General features: G+C 44.2%; 1 protein-coding gene across 2 annotated transcripts in view; it reads right to left on the minus strand.

The window, feature by feature from the left end:
• Positions 1 to 15,768, minus strand: part of ADAMTS3 (ADAM metallopeptidase with thrombospondin type 1 motif 3) — a 57,488-nt gene that overhangs the window by 37,725 nt on the left and 3,995 nt on the right. Inside the window, exon 3 of one of the 2 annotated variants that reach the window (XM_032109397.1) lies at positions 12,635 to 13,035. The exons of the other annotated variant lie outside the window; for it this stretch is intronic. Within the exon in view, the coding sequence (XP_031965288.1) occupies positions 12,635 to 13,035 (401 nt within the window). The remainder of the gene's footprint in view (positions 1 to 12,634; positions 13,036 to 15,768) is intronic. 2 annotated transcript variants of the gene reach the window in all.

The following is a 15,768-nucleotide window of genomic DNA, read 5'->3' on the forward strand; positions in this document are numbered from 1 at the left end:
ACAAAAGCACATTGATGGAGCAATCCAGGAAAGCAGTCTCCAGTCTTGGAAGGCTATTAATTTTACTGCTTTTTTCTTCAAAATTAACAACATTCAAAATTTCCATCCACTGAAGGAGGCAGGTTGGAATCCTTCCTACTACAGAGTTCTCTAGAGCCGTCCTCAGGACTCTGTGAAAATGGGCAAGACAACAGGAGCACCAAAATCCAAAGGCAGCCTTTGGGGCACAGTGGCTGGAATGAATCCGCCTGTTCCCAGCACCATCTCAGCCCTGAGGCTCAGGGAAGTGCATTGACTCCATGGCTTTCCTACAGACTCCCTTCTCCCAGAGGAGAATCCAGAAGAACCCCTGCCCAGGTCCCATCAGCATGCCATCTGCATCTACCTTGCTCCCCAGTATCTGTATCTGTCTAAATGACTTCTGAGCATTAATTCCTTTCATCCCTGCAGTTCTTCCCATCCCCCTCGATTCAGAAGAAATGGTGCACAGTGAACAGAGGGAATTCTATGGAATCAGAGAGATGCAAGAGGAAGTGCTGCTGGAGTTCATAATAAAAGGTAACTGGGAGCAAGGCCAAACCCAGTCTGGCCCAAGCAGCCCACCTAGGAGGGTTTCCCAGAGGACACCAAACCTTATATTCTTTACTGGACAATCCGTGGATAAAGCAAAACCTGGAAAATACTTTTTTGTTTTTCCTTCAAAATGTAAAACATGCAGATAAGAATAAGGGAACTAGAAACAATATAAAGCCTTGAGAAAATAACCTACAAGGGCAGGTTAAACTAAGGAATCACTTCCCGAGCCAAAATCAACAGCACTTAAGAGGGAACATGATTCCCTATAAATATGCATGGCGTGTTTGTAAGGAAAGAGACCTTCATTCAGGGAGCACAACGGAGAGCTGTGGAGTGTCCATTAATGGCCACATTTACCTTCAGTATTAAACATTATGGGTGGGATTTCCAAAAGTATTTTAGGAAGTCAAATGCCCCGTTTCTAGCAGTTTGCAGTACGGGCGAGGCAGTCAATTCCCAGGTGAGTTTGGAAAGGCCACCCTCAAAACTTCAGGAAGTTTGTTCAGCAGTCACACTGATGGCCATTATCGAATGCTTCTAAAAGTGATCACCAGAGAGCAGAAAAGGCTTTGGGCTGTTAAACCCATCCTACCATCCCATGGTCAATGCCACCAGGTCAGAGGACGCTCTCACGTTGTCCTCCCAGTCTCCATCCCAAACTCTGGTGGTATCTGTATTTTGAACACCTTGTGTTCTTTTAAGACACAGAATCTCCCACAGAGAAGACAATGCTATAAGTTATGTTTTTAAACTGTCCTTAGTGCCTTTGTACTACAAAGAAATAGTTTTTCAAACGCTGATGTGACACCCTGGGGAACCGAGGCATTAATTAGCAGCCATTTCTCCTAAGCCAGCTCTGAACAGTAAGGGAACAGATTTGTAAAGCTGCTTTAAGCAAATCAGCAACACATTATGGGAATTCAAGATGCACAGAGCTTCCCTGCATCTCTCTACATGAGAATCTTCATTTGTATTACAGACATCTTTCATCTGTCCCAGGATCTGCACATCCCTCTGTCATACAAAGTAATTTGGAAACACCACGTGCTGCGTCTTCACTGGGAAGAGCTGAAATAGGGGAGATTATAAGCTTAAAAAATTGAAACTTAACATCACATTCAAGGCTCTAAATTAATCTCCAAACAGAGCAGGCTGTCAATAAGTGGAAGCAGACTAATAGGCAGGTTGGAGCTTGCTCAGCAGCAGGAGGCTACATGAAGTGGTCATCCTTAGTAAGAAAAAAATCAGGAATATACACAGGGATCTAAGGATGCCAAAATCCCCTTCCCCTCTGGAAGGAGGTTCCAACTTGTGACCCTTCAGTCACACACAGGTGCAAATACAGAGTAATAAAGCTGCACTGTGCTGTTGGACTCTACCTAGAAGGGAAGCATGAGAGGATCACAGCTCTCACCAGAGTGAAGCAGGCACGTGTGAAAGAGTCAGGCAGCTGCTTTCCAATTCAAGGACACGGAAGGATTCAGTGGGAAAAGGAAGAACTACCTGTGTCCTGTTTTATGGAAGAGACTATGCTCAGGAGGATGAACCTGCTTGCTTCAAAGAACAAGATCAAATCCAACACCTGCATCAACATAGGAAAACACAGTGACGGGTCTGTACATGAAGAATTTCAGAGCCTGGAGATTTCTCCAAATGTTTTCTCTTCCCCCTTCCATTCTTCAAAGCCTGCGGTGGGGCAGAAGAAGCCTTTATTTGACCAAGGGAAGCCGAGTATCCTTCACTCTCATGAAGACCAACCAAGGTTTAGTCTACCCAGCGAAGAGGGACTCTGCCGTGGTCTAGTTTCAACTTCTACCTGCATTTCCTACGAGCATCCATCTGTGTTTCCCACACAGAATCGTGGAATCATGGACCGGTTTGGCTTAGCAGGGACTTTAAAGACCAACTTGTTCCAGCCCCTGCCATGGGCAGGGACACCTTCCACCAGACAAGGCTGCTCCAAGCCCTGTCCAACCTGACCTCAAACACTTCCAGGGATCCAGGGGCAGCCACAGTCACAGGTTCTCTGGGCAACCCGTGCCAGGGCCTCCCCACCCTTACAGGGAAGAATTTCTTCCTAATACCTAATCCAAACCTTTCATCCTTCATCTTAAGGCCATTGAAACTAAATTTCCATTCTGTGGAAATGAAATGAACCAACCACCCCTCCTCACACCTTAAAAATTAATGCAGAAATACATATCTGGAGTATATATGGAAAATAAGAACTGCCCCAAGTGTCAGAATCAGGACACCAGGATCAATTCTCACTTTGGGCCACCCATTGATCATTCAGCTTGTAGTGAAATCTCTTACAAGGCTCTCCACATGTGGGAAGTTCAGTTCAGGAGGTTTCCTGTGCCATCCCACATTGTTTCAGCCAGTATCATCCTTCATTTCTTCATCCACCAATGCCTGCACTGCAGCAAAGGATTCAGCAGTCAAACCAACACAAGGCTCTGCCTCCCAGAAAACACTTCCTTCTCACCATTCTATTGATGGAATTGGAAAACATTTCCAGGGCTCTCCCCCAACTCCTCATCCCTCCTTTTTTCCCTGTTGGACAATCACAGGTGGCTGACAGCTCTATCCTGCCCCTACCTAAATAGAAGCCCTATTGAAAAGCATCAAGAGCTCTGTGTTCCCTCAATTTAATATCCCAGCCCCGGCTGAGCAGACACTGCCTCCTGCCAAGACAAACACCTGGGACCTGGAACGGGGAGGGGGCAAGTTCTGGAGACAGCCCTCCAGTCTAAACTTCTTAAGGAGTCGATAGAAACATGCTTTTATAAAAGAGGTGCTGCCTCGTCTGAAAACACCGATTCAGCCCCAAAACACTGCTACCTTTCACCCTCACTGTTGGCTTAAGGTGGGTTCAGTTCGGTGACTGTGCAAAACCTGCGTCACACCTACCTGCTGCTCCGCTTTCCAATCCAAAGGCAAAAAGTTTTTGGAGTTGCATTGAACACTGGCTGATTTATTGGAAGAAAAATAGAAGCAAAGAAGGATGCTTTGCCTGCAGCATATTTCCCTTCGCTGGCCTCCCCCAAAACTGAGCCACAGTGGGTGGACACTGATTCTAAGTCTGTGTAGCTCCAGGGTTACACCTTCAGTTCCTTGGGTGGATGTTATTTCCCATGCCACATGGGTTCCATATTTTGGCAAGAATCAACTGATTCTCTGGATTTCTTTTCAAAAATCCTCTAGAAGCTTCTGCAGTTGTTTAGTTTGCCCATGATGCCGCTCTTCAGTTCATGCCAGTGGCTCACCACTCTCTCAGGGAAGAACTCCTTTCCAATATCCCATCTAACCTGCCCTCTGTCAGTTGAAGGCAATCTGCCTTGTCCTGTCACTCCAGGCCCTTGTCCCAAGTCCCACCGTGCTCACAAACCCCAACAGGTCCCGGTCTCTCTGGCAGGGAAGGGGAAAGGCATCCAAATGGACATACTTCCCTCCCTTCACATCTTCTGCATGTTAAAGTATTTATGGCCTCGACATACTTGGCATATAAAGAAATACTACACATTAGAGGAATGCTGGAAAAAAGTAATATTGCAGCACTGCGTACATTTTGGAGAAACAGATGTTATTGATCCAGTTGCCGGGTGTCTACAGAGAGGAGGTCTGCAGATGAAATTCCTCCTCCTCCATGGATGGGCCTCCAGTCTCCACAGAGGTGTCTGGGCTTTGGGAAAACACCACGGTTTTGGGATAAAACATCCCCATTTACTAACCCTCCAGCTCCAGCACCCTTGGAGTGATTCCCAGAGGAGCAAGCAGGAATTCCACAGCTCATTTTCCCTCTCTGGAAGACCAGTGTGATACAAAATCCGTGTTCTAGCCCATGTTTTATCCTGGCCATGTGTCTCAGAATTAAAGCAGGAGCTCCTGTATCATTTTAGGCTCCATTCTTGAAGAGTGTTGAACACAGGCAGCACAGAGTGTTGAGATTTCTCCTACTAAGCGCATGCCAAAAGTGAGACCGCAGTTTTTAGTAACATTAAACCCATTTTTGAATCAAATGAAAGATTCAAACAGAACGTACCACTCGAGTCTCACAGACACCTGAATTATTAACACAGCACCAGTTTGTGACTAATCATTAATACCAGATTTTTAAATCAAAACAAAAATCTTCTGCAGCTACCAAGAGAAGTCTTATTTGTTCAGAAGATTCAGAAACAGGATGAAAACGCAGGAACGTTTAATATCCTCTTCCAAACTATGGGCACAACTTAGAAGCCACTTAGATAAGCTCCTACTAAAATACTGGAAATCATCTGCCCAGAGGAATAGAAGTCTCTCAACATACTAATTGATACCACTTTAAAGAGCAAAAGGCATTTGGAAGAGCCATCAAATTAACCAAAATCTTGTTGAATTTGCACAGAAGAAAGGAAAATGTCAGCATTTACTGGGTCACTGCAGTGGACTGGAATTAAGGTTTTTAGTCCCCTCTATAAACATCCATAAGAAAATTCCTTTATGCTGAAGTTTCTCATGTTTGGTTTTCATCCAAATGCTGGGTTTTCTTTTTTCCCCTTTCAGAAAGTACAAGAAAACTCAATGGAAGCCCTTAAGAGTTATATGAAAGCAGAGAGAAAAAACAAACTTTGATTTTATGTGGAAAAATATGTCTCTATTTTTTGTTCTTGGAAAACCTACCAGGATTCATTTTAACAGCAAACTGCTGCATAGAGCTGGCAGGCTGAATGCTTTGTCCTTAAAGAAGGAACTGTGGGTTTAAAGTATCAGTTATTCGAGAGTGAAAAGTATGCATGGAACATGCTCCGAGCAGTCAAGCACCTCCCTGATCCCAGGGTCTCTGTAGAAATATTTACTGAGCACAAGTTTTGTCTTTGTGTCAGTTACAGCAGGTCTTTGCTAGGAACTATTTCATGGAGAAATGGTACAGGAGACAGTACAGCTTGCCAGTTCTGCAGTAAACGTGGTGTTTTCCCAGCTCCAGAAGTCATGGGATGGCACCAGTCATAGATTCCTCTAAAAAGTGGAAAAGAAAACAAAAAATGAGGACATCTGAGAGCCTTCAGAGAAGGGGAAATGAGACCTTCAAGTGCTGAATACTCCAAAAGTGTAAAGCGAATAAAATAATGCCAAAATACGAAGGTCTCATGATCCGGGCGTCAGCAGCACCATTTCTACTGTGGCACACAAAAGAAATCCTGATTTATCTGCTGCCTGTACACAAGTCATGAATGATGCTGCAGCATCAGCACTCTTCCAAGGTAACAGAAAACTCAGTCCAAACTATGCATGAGCAAGAGTCATCTGCTCGGAAAGAAGTCAGAGAAGGAGAGAAAACTGATGCAGCTTCCTCTGAATGGAGATACTTTGTGGATCAAAAGCTAGGAAGCACCAAAGCTAGTAATATTTCCATCAAACTCCTCATTTTAAATTGGTTCTACATCCTTGCACAAAGGAAAAAAAACTATGGTAAAGCCTCTCAAAGGAAAAGGAAAAGTGGTTTTACACCTTTGGTTAGGTTAACACCAAGAAAGTCAAATGACAAAGGGATTTTTATGAGGTAGGGAAGCTGATTTATTGTTGCATGATTGTAATTTATCAAAGTTCTCAGCCAAGTAGCAGAAGCACTTGATGAAAACCAAGTATCTGTTGAAAACAGAAGAGAAAGCAAAGGTTTTTTTAATGGGAACAACAGTGCCGCACTTTATCCATCGTTTCAAGAAGCTTCTGATGAAACACAGGGGCCAGAGGTGGAACCAACTCACTCTTCTTCTCATGACTCTTTCAGAGCCTGCATGGGAGCATAATGTTTAGAGTTGCAGTGTGACCCTCTGAGAAAACTAAGAACAGGAAAGATCAGACAAACTCATTTTCTCAATGACCCTGCACAGTATTTTCTCTCCAGTCCTGCTTCCTGCCCCTTTGCAAACCTCAGACCATGTGCCTCGCAGGCCAAGTTCCAGATCCAAGTACGTACAACACTGAATAAACATGAAACATCAAAAAAGCCATTGCTGAATATGGCTTCTGTACCTCCAGCCTACCAACTGCAGTTACAAATTCAGCCCTAACTCCACCATCAATGAGAACTTTGAGAGAGGCTACAAGGATTGAATTTTGAGAGCATTGACTATTTCAGTATCTGTTTACTTTCTTTTCCTGGGACACACACTTTCCCACAGGTGACATGTGGAGGCAGGACATGAATGAGGAGTGAGAGCCCAGTTCATGCACTCCGTGTGTGTTACAAGAGTCCGCACAAGTTATACAATCTGGGATTTATTACTAAAACTATAAAAAAGGGCTGTACTTAGTCATTTTAATAAGCTTGTGCTATTTTATAAACTGTAAGCTGTGAGCCTCTAGGAATCAGAAAAGTTAAGAAGCGTCTGCTGTTTTGGGAACAAAGAGGAAAAATCCAGAAAGGAAATTCTTTGTCCAAGTGCCCTAAAAGCAGTGTTTTGTGAAAATGCATCGCCAGGACTACAAGGTGTGATTAAGTAACAGCTACAAAAGGCATATCCAGAACAGCACCCAACCACCTGCCCTTTGTTCCAGACCATTTTTAACCACATACTGACCTGTAACAGCAGTTCCAGCCCCTAAATATATTGCTTAAAAGGGAGGGATTACATGTAAACCCGTGCTTTGCTGTACAGAATGGTTTTTCAACATCAGAAATAAACTATAAATAAAAGTCTGAAGTTGTAGCAATCCAAGTGGAGACTTTTTATGAAAAGCCTCCAGGCAGATTCTCTCCAGCTGCCTGTTCCTAAACCCTTTCCTAGGGGATGTTCTCCTCACCTCACCTCACCTCACCCACACCAGACTGTGAAGTTTCTTATTTAACCTTCAAATATTGTCTCCAATCTAAAAACAGGGAAAAAGAGACTAATAACAGCGTTAGGCTTCTTAGCATCATATTTTCCACTCGTGGCTGCGTACCACATGCACATTTTGCCCAGCCTGGGGTAGTTGTTAAGTTCACAGCTCAGGTGTTCTGGGCTGTTTCTGTTGATTGTTCCAGAGAGGCCCCAGGAAGGCCCCACAGGGAAGTCCTCCTTTTCTGGAAGGCACCTCGGATGACATCACAGGTCACTCAGATGCCAGCCTGAACTCACAGTATCTCTCCTCAGCTGGAGGGTGAGGAATTCCGCAGAACTATCAGAACACACGGGATTGAGTCTCCTTTCATCCTTGCTTTCAATTATCTGATAACCTGCTGCCACCTGCTTCTCAACAGAGGATAAATAGTACAACTTTAATTTCAGTTACCAAGAAGTGCCTACAAATGCTTCCTATGAGCCAAAAAGAGCTAAACTACCTCCACCTTTTTGAAGAGATGCAGCTCACAGCTGCATTTATAGTGTCCAAAGCCTCACTTTCCATGTCCAGAGCTCCATTTTTATGATCCAATCAGTCCTTAGGGTCCAAGACACATCTCGAGTGTCCAATCCCTCATACACAGGGTCTAAATCACACTTTTAGACCTAAGAACCTCATTTTTTGAGTACAAACCCTTACAAGTTCCAAACGTCCCTTCTGAGGTCCAAAGGCTCATCTTAAGGGGCTGAAGCATAAATTTTAAGGCCCAAAGTCTGTGTTTGAAGGTAGGCAGGAGAGAGGTGGAGACACAAGGGCTTGGAAATGAGGCAAACCTATCATTAGAGCAAACCTGGCCCTGTTAAAAGAATTTATAAAAACAAACAAGAATAAATAAATGGAGCTTGAGCAACCATCTGCATAAACTTTGACTATGCTCCATGAAGTAAGGGTGAAGTACTCATTTGCTTTGAGTGATAATTCCAGGGAGAAGCCAACCAGACATATAAAAGAATTCCTAGATTATATTATTTTACACTATATTGACACTTGACTTCAGTCCCCTTCGCCTCCCTTCTCAATCAGTGCTCCTCCCCTCCGTGTTTTACTCAGGAAGCCCCAAGTCCTGAATAAGGGAATGCATTTTCCCAAGTTTCTGGAGCTCCTGAACTTTGAGAAATCCTCTTTACTATGGATTACTACGGCTGAGGACTCTGTATTAGCCTGTGGGAAGTGCTGCACAGCAGAGAGGTGACGGGGATGAAGTCCAGCTGCAACCCATCACGCCCAGTTCATCAGTCCTGCCAAGTACAGAGAAACGCCAGTGGTAAGAGCAGGCACAGCAGGTCATGGGAGTTCATGGCAAGGAGGGAATTACTGTGGGAAGAGCGCAGTAGGGCAGGGGAGCAGGAATATCGGAGCGTTAAATCAGCCTAAGACACTGCTGCCATCTGCCCAGAGCGGCACGCGGCCAGAGCCGCTTCCATCTCCCAGGGTTTGTTCTGCCTTCCCCTCCCAGAAAGTCCTGGATGCCCAGACATCCCCTCGACCACAGCCCCCACCTTGGACTGGAAGAAACCTCCAGGCCCGAGGGGACAGTCCCACCCAGTCCCAATCTCAATGCCAATCCCAAACTCAGCAAGAGTTTCCGATGTGCTACAACCAGATGCTCGGCAGCAATTCAAGCGTTTGTCTCCAAAATGCTATTCCAATACACTGGGATAAAGCACCATCGGCCGCTAGAAAGACGTATCTCCATTTAGGAACTCTGTCTTGCCAGCTTGGGGGAAATCATGCTGAAACAGTACATTAGAACTAACACAGGAACAAGAAATAAGCCTTCATAGCTCAATCCTGATGAAACAATGGTAATAAAAAAGGATTTGAAACAAATCGAAATGCCCTGAAACTCCTTGGATCCCATATGCCCCAACTCCTGCAGATTTTTAAAGCTTTTCTTGAACCAAGTTTAAAGCCTGCGCAGTTATCTCTAGTCTGAGATACTCCAGCCCGTATTTCCAAAAGATTTGCCAAAGGAAAGTAGCTGTGAACATGCACAGACACGTTTCCTCACGTCTCCATATCCTTGGAAAAATGGATGGCAATAAGCAAGTGAGGAATAATCTGTCACAAATGACAGATCTAAGCACATTTGGGTATTTTTTTTAACTCTTGATGGTTGGACTGTCTTCCAGGATTTTGCTGGTTTGGCAGGCAGATTCCTGAGCATCTTCCACTTGCAAACAGCTGTACTTCACACGACCATATGCTGCCCTGGGCTTGAAGGCCACGGAATTTCAATAAACAAAAATACTTCAAATAATTTCCAACAAACAAAAAAGAAGTCACATTTTACTTGGAATCTGAAGTCAAAGATTAAAGGTTCATTGTACTGGGCCCAGGCCTTTCATTTAGAAATGAGCAAGGTTAATGCTCTAGGAGAAACAGAAACCAACATTGCCACTTGGCGTTCCACAGATGTGACCATAAACCAGATCCCAGCTCAAACACAGGACACACATCTACAGAAACATAGTTCAGAGTGGAAGTACAAGCTAAAGGTATCACACACCAGAACCTGCTTGGAGATTGTTATGAAAGCAGGAAGCTAACTGAGAAACTGAGATGATTTTCCATATGACAACAGGCAGAAAGTGTTTTAAGCCACTATTTCTATATGTTACGCTTGCTGCCTTCTCTCTATTTACAATCTAAACCATTTGTAGTGTTTTCTTGAGGCTGGCACCTTCCACTCCTGAAGGATTCTGACAGTAAGTACTGCTATTTTGACCAAACAACAGTGGAAATACCCAGCAGAAACCTGTGGAAGCACCAGCTTTCTGACAGACAGCGAAGAAGACAAGAGCCAGCTCCTCCGTGACTAATGAAGTGTTCTTCTGCCATGACAAGTGCAGGCACATGCATGTGGGTTTTTTACATAAACAGGGTCATTTCCACGGGAGATTAAGCAGATGTGAAGATAGGAATTTTCAAAATTGATGGCACACAGACAACTTCCACCACAAAAGTAGATATGTAAACTATTTCAAAACAAAAGTATTCAAGTATTTGGGGGTTTCAGTGTAAGTTTAGATTCAGGAAGAGACTGTGGGCAAAATCTTTCTTTACTAGTGCAAATGCCAATTATTCCACATATTTACCATCAAACAATCAAAATTTAGCACCAAATACTCTTTTACGTATGATATTAAACCTCTTCTACAAGCTATACATTGTGCAAACTGCTACCCCAGTGATTCCCTTTGCTTTCTCTCCAAGATTTCAGAACCTAGCTGGCTACTCTGGAGAGTGTCTAAATTCCTTTGAAGTTGAAAATAAATCCTTCCAACACACACATGCCCCTAGAATTTCTCACTCTTGTTCCAGTTTCTGTTAAGCCATATTATCTCACTCTTCACATCGTTAGGATACACTGAGGATCAAATATTCTAGCTGGATTGAGAGACACACAGTACAGCAACAGAGAGGCCAGAGATGGTAATTGCAAGCTCCTTTTGCTACCCCGGAAAATGCTGGGAGGGAAAAACCATAAAATAAATCTTCAGGATTATTTATTTCTTTCACACTCACATGATTAGAGCTCCAAGAGATGTTAAAACCAGCAAAGGTTGAGATGAACAGAGAGACAAAAGTGACCCAGGAGCATTTACCCAGTACTCGTCAAAGAAAAAGCCCGTGTTCTCCTACTCCAGTCCTCAAAACCAAGAAAAGCACATGGAGTGTTATGGGAAAAGAGGGATACATTCCACTAGATCAGGTTGCTCCAAGACCCATCCAACCTAGCCTTGAACATTTCCAGGGACGGGGCAGCCACAGCTTCTCTGGGCAACCTGTGCCAGGGCCTCACCCTCTTCAGCATAGAATTTCTTCCCAGTATCCCATCCAACCCTGTCTTCTGTCACTGTGAAGCCACTCCCCCTCCAAAAGTTCCCCTCTGGCTTCATTTACCTGAAAACACACCACAAACAGCTTGCCAGACACATGGCAATCTGTGACGGAGCTGCTACACTCCTTAATCTAATTCCATTTAATCCAATTTCTTGTCTTCACGTGCTGTCTCAATGCAACAACTTCATTCAGGCTTACTGCCAAAGTCCAGCTGCCAGTCCCAGGGTCTCATTCATCAGAACGATTCTATTGGAAGCTACATCTAGCCAGGCAGGGGTCTCCTTGGCCTTTGTAAACACAGTACACTGGCAATAGATTCTCCAAAAAAACTCACCAAAAGCCGCCAAAACACACCAAACTGACATTAGTTATCACCTCTGATGCAACCACTACCTGTATTTCCTTTCACTAAGCAAGGGAACTCAAGGAGTTTTGGTGTGAATGGGGATTTTGAGCCATTTCTGCAGTTACTCCCACAGGGACTGCTGCCTGCTGCTGAGGTGGGAGCTTTCCTAGCCAGGACTTATCTCAAAATGGAATCAAATAATGACCACGTGGCAGCTATGGGAAATGGGAAACCCACTTCCAAGAAAGGACGCTTGTTGCAGACTTCTTCATGTGATTCCTGTCCCAAACAGCAGGAGGATAACCACAACATTCATCTCCCTGGATGTTGCAGGCGTGTTCCACCAGTGCTCCTGCGCCTTATGGAGCACAAGGTGAGTATTGTTGGCTTTCCCTGCTGCATGAGCGAATCAATGAATGGTGTGTGGGCTCCATATATGCTCAGCCTTTCATTCTGGGATTTGGGCATCTGCTCAGCCACAGGGGAACTCTGTGTGTCCACAGACAGATCGAAAACAAACCCATTACAGATGTGAACCACTCAATTCTTATGTGACACCTCCTGATGAAACAAAACTGCATCTAAGAGAACAAAAAGTATTCTCACTTTATAAATGAACCCTTTAAAAAAACTTAATGCTGCTATTCTTGGATAACAGGGCACGGATTTTGGTACCTGAGAAGCAATGAGGGATGATTTGGACACCAAATTCTAAAGTCAGTTAACAAAAGGCCACCTTTAAGGTCTGAAAATGTCTTCATTATTAATTTTCCTGTTTGTAACACTTAATGTAAATAAAAAGGAAACCAAACAATACGTAGGTTTGATTTCTCTTTCACAAACCTGAGACATTAAGAACTTTGCTTATCAATATTTTCCAAGGGATTTAAGAAATGAAGTTCTGTAAATGACATCATTAGCAAGGTGTAGTTAAAAGCAACAAAAGCTGTGCACAAAGTGTGCCACGAGACACAAGCGCCATGAAACCAGCCTTACCAGACCATCACAGTTGCTGATGGCCACTGCAGCTCCGGGGATGTCCGTGATGTCTCCCACGTAGGCACAGTTGGTCCACAGGGGCTCTCTCTTCCATAATCGCTCCGCACCAGCTCCAGTCTGAGTTGTGTTACCACCATCGTTCCCAGTCTCCACAGAGTCTTCGTACCACTCCACCACGGCCTCAGGAGCCACTAAACGAGTGTTGGGTTTCAGCCGGAGATGGAATTCCCTCCCAAAGGCAGTGACATTGAAATACAGCTGTCTGGGGCTCTGGGATGCCTCCCGCGTCGATCGCCGCTGGTGACTCGCCGAGAGGATGGTGGACACGTAGCTTCCATCTGCATTGGTGCTAACTGGAATCACTAACCCATATGGCCTCGGTCTGCTTTTTCGGAATTCTGCCAAGAGACACACCCAAAAACCAAACTAAAATAAGAACAAGAGCGTGGAATGAGCCCAAGGACTAAAGGACCCCTCTGCCTCACACGTCCCCTTCCAAAAATCCCAGTTTAGGATTCCTGTTTGAGCTACTAACATGGGCAAATGTAAGGCACATTGTCACTGCTCCTCTTTTATCATGGAATCACAAAATGGTCTGGTTTGGAAGGGACCTTCAAGACCATCCAGTGCCAAACCCCCTGCCACACCACCCTCCACTATCCCAGGTTGCTCCAAGCCCCGTCCAATCTGGCCCTGGACACTTCCAGGGATAAGGCAGCCACAGCCTCTCTGAACAACCTGTGCCAGGGCCTCACCACCCTCACATGGAAGAATTTCCTCCTATTAATAGTTATTATAAAAATGATTTTCCTAAAACTCACAGAGGAAAGCCTGAAATATTCACTGACACTTATTTGGGGAGTTTCCTGTGGGTTTCAGGTTTGCTCAACAGCCCCAGGAGAGGCACAGACCCTCCTGAACTCTCCTGTAAGAAATGCCACACAGCTCTGTTGTACACCTTACACAGAACTTGCTCCTGTGGCAGGACTTCCATCAAGGTTTTGAAAATGAAGTGCCAAGCCTGGGTTGTAAGCACAATTTGCTTACAGATTTCTCAGGAAATAGGCATAGGGAAAAAAATCCAGCGGATCATATGCTGCTAGTAAATTAATACATGTCAGCACTTGTAAAGGCAGTAGCTTTTCCCTCTACAAATCTCCTTAGCCAGCAACTTGCTATTGCCCTTCCTCTGAGTAACAAAGATCAAAAACAATGAGAAAATCTAATTATCAAAAAACCCACCACAGATCTGCACGATTTGACCCTAAATCCTGCACTTTAGTGCAGCTGAGAGAAGCCATAAACCCACACTGTTGGTAATCCTGGAGGAGCTCAATGGCACAACTCTCAGCTAAGGCAACATGTCTTCAAGTAATTTCATACCACTGGAAAACAAATCCATTCAAATGAGTTTATCTTTTCGGTGAGACCTCTGTAATCTGGGAGCAATCAGGATACTTGCTGTCCGATTTTCAGGCTGTAAGGGAAGGACCAGGTCAAGCTGTGAGCCACAGCACTGCTCTGAATGGGTCTGAGGCCCAAGTCTAAGCCTGTGTATTTGACTACGTGAGAACTAAAAAGACATCTTGCACAAAAATAGTTATTCCCTACTCCTCGCTTCCTGGGAGAGCTGGTGAAAGCAGTATCAGAGTGTTATTACTGACGATTTCATTTGAAAAGCTGCAAGATCAGACAGCTCTGATGTTAGCGCCGAGTGCCACTGAGAATTCCTCAAATAAATATACTAAATTAAGTGAACTAAATTTTACCTGCTCCCCATGTGGATCACACTTGATACGAGAATTAACACAGGAAAAGCTCAGTAGCCAGTTCATCTCTCCAGGTAGCAAAGGCTGCTGGTTTTAAGAGACTCATGCATTCAACGAGTAACTTCAGTAGGAAAACGTTCCTAATGGCTTCACGGAACTGTTTTTAATATTCTTTCAGCCAATTACTGAGGAATCTGACAAAAAACCAATGCATGGTACTAGTAGAACACACACATGTAAATTCCTGCACTATAAATATCTTAATATACAAATACTATATCCTAGGAATGTGAAAAGTCATTTCCAAGCCCATTGGTACCCCACACCCTACAGTCAGCAGCCACAGGGTGGGTTTCAGCAGCAGCCAACTCCACCTATTTTGCCATACACCCACAAGACCAGGTTCTAAAACTGGCATCCTAATCAGGCCATTATCCTTAGGATAATTCCCATTTAAAACACTGGGAATTCTGAGCCAGGCTTGTTAATCTGTCTCCTTAGAGAAGGAACCAAATTAAAACTCTAAAGTCATTTTTAATAATTAGACACCAGGCCATGCCCAGGAGACAGAGCTGCGGGGATGTACATTCTAACTGGGTCAAAGTAAAAACACAGATCCTCACATTCCCGGTGCTTCAACACTGGGATTTCATTCCCAGGCTGACATTATGCCTTCTACCTCGCTGAGATTCCTCGTGGCTTGTTTTCTTTTTTCTTTAAAGCAGGAGGTTCAGTGCCAGAGACCACAGTCTGGTGATCAAATTCTGTGCTCACCGCACAACTGAGAAACTGCTCTGCACATCTTGCAGCAGAATTCCCACATTTCCACAGGCTGGGGGAAAAAAAAGAGGCTATTTTGCTAATAAGAGCATCCAGCTAGCCCCAAGAAGGTAGGAACAAAGGGTGGAAAATAAGAACTGTCAAGGTTTTGAGCCAGCGAAAGCCTTTTCCAGAGTCTGTAAATGCTGAGCTAGAAGAGGAAATGCCTTTTGTTCAAAGGCAATTAAAATTAAATGGGACATGACTGAATCCCAAAGACATCTGAACTCCTCCGCTGACTTACATTACCCTTTTTCCACAAACTGCACGCTCTGAGGAAATGCTATCCCAGCTGTAGGTGTTCCCTTTCCTAAGCTAAAATTTCAGAGTTGATCTGCTCTGCTAATTCAAAGCTGACAGTGCTGATCAGAGGAAGAGGAAAAGCACTTAACTGTAAATTTTCTTCATTTTTTTAAAAATCTGGCCTTAAAATGCTGCTCCAGTTGCACAATGTTTAAGTTGAAAGGAAGCACTTAAGAAGGAACATCACGTTCTTTCATTGTGTGCCAAAACAAAATTAGCTAGAGAATGCCTCTGAAGAAA

Source organism: Corvus moneduloides, chromosome 5 (genome assembly GCF_009650955.1).
Source record: "Corvus moneduloides isolate bCorMon1 chromosome 5, bCorMon1.pri, whole genome shotgun sequence".
NCBI classification, from domain to species: Eukaryota; Metazoa; Chordata; class Aves; order Passeriformes; family Corvidae; genus Corvus; species Corvus moneduloides.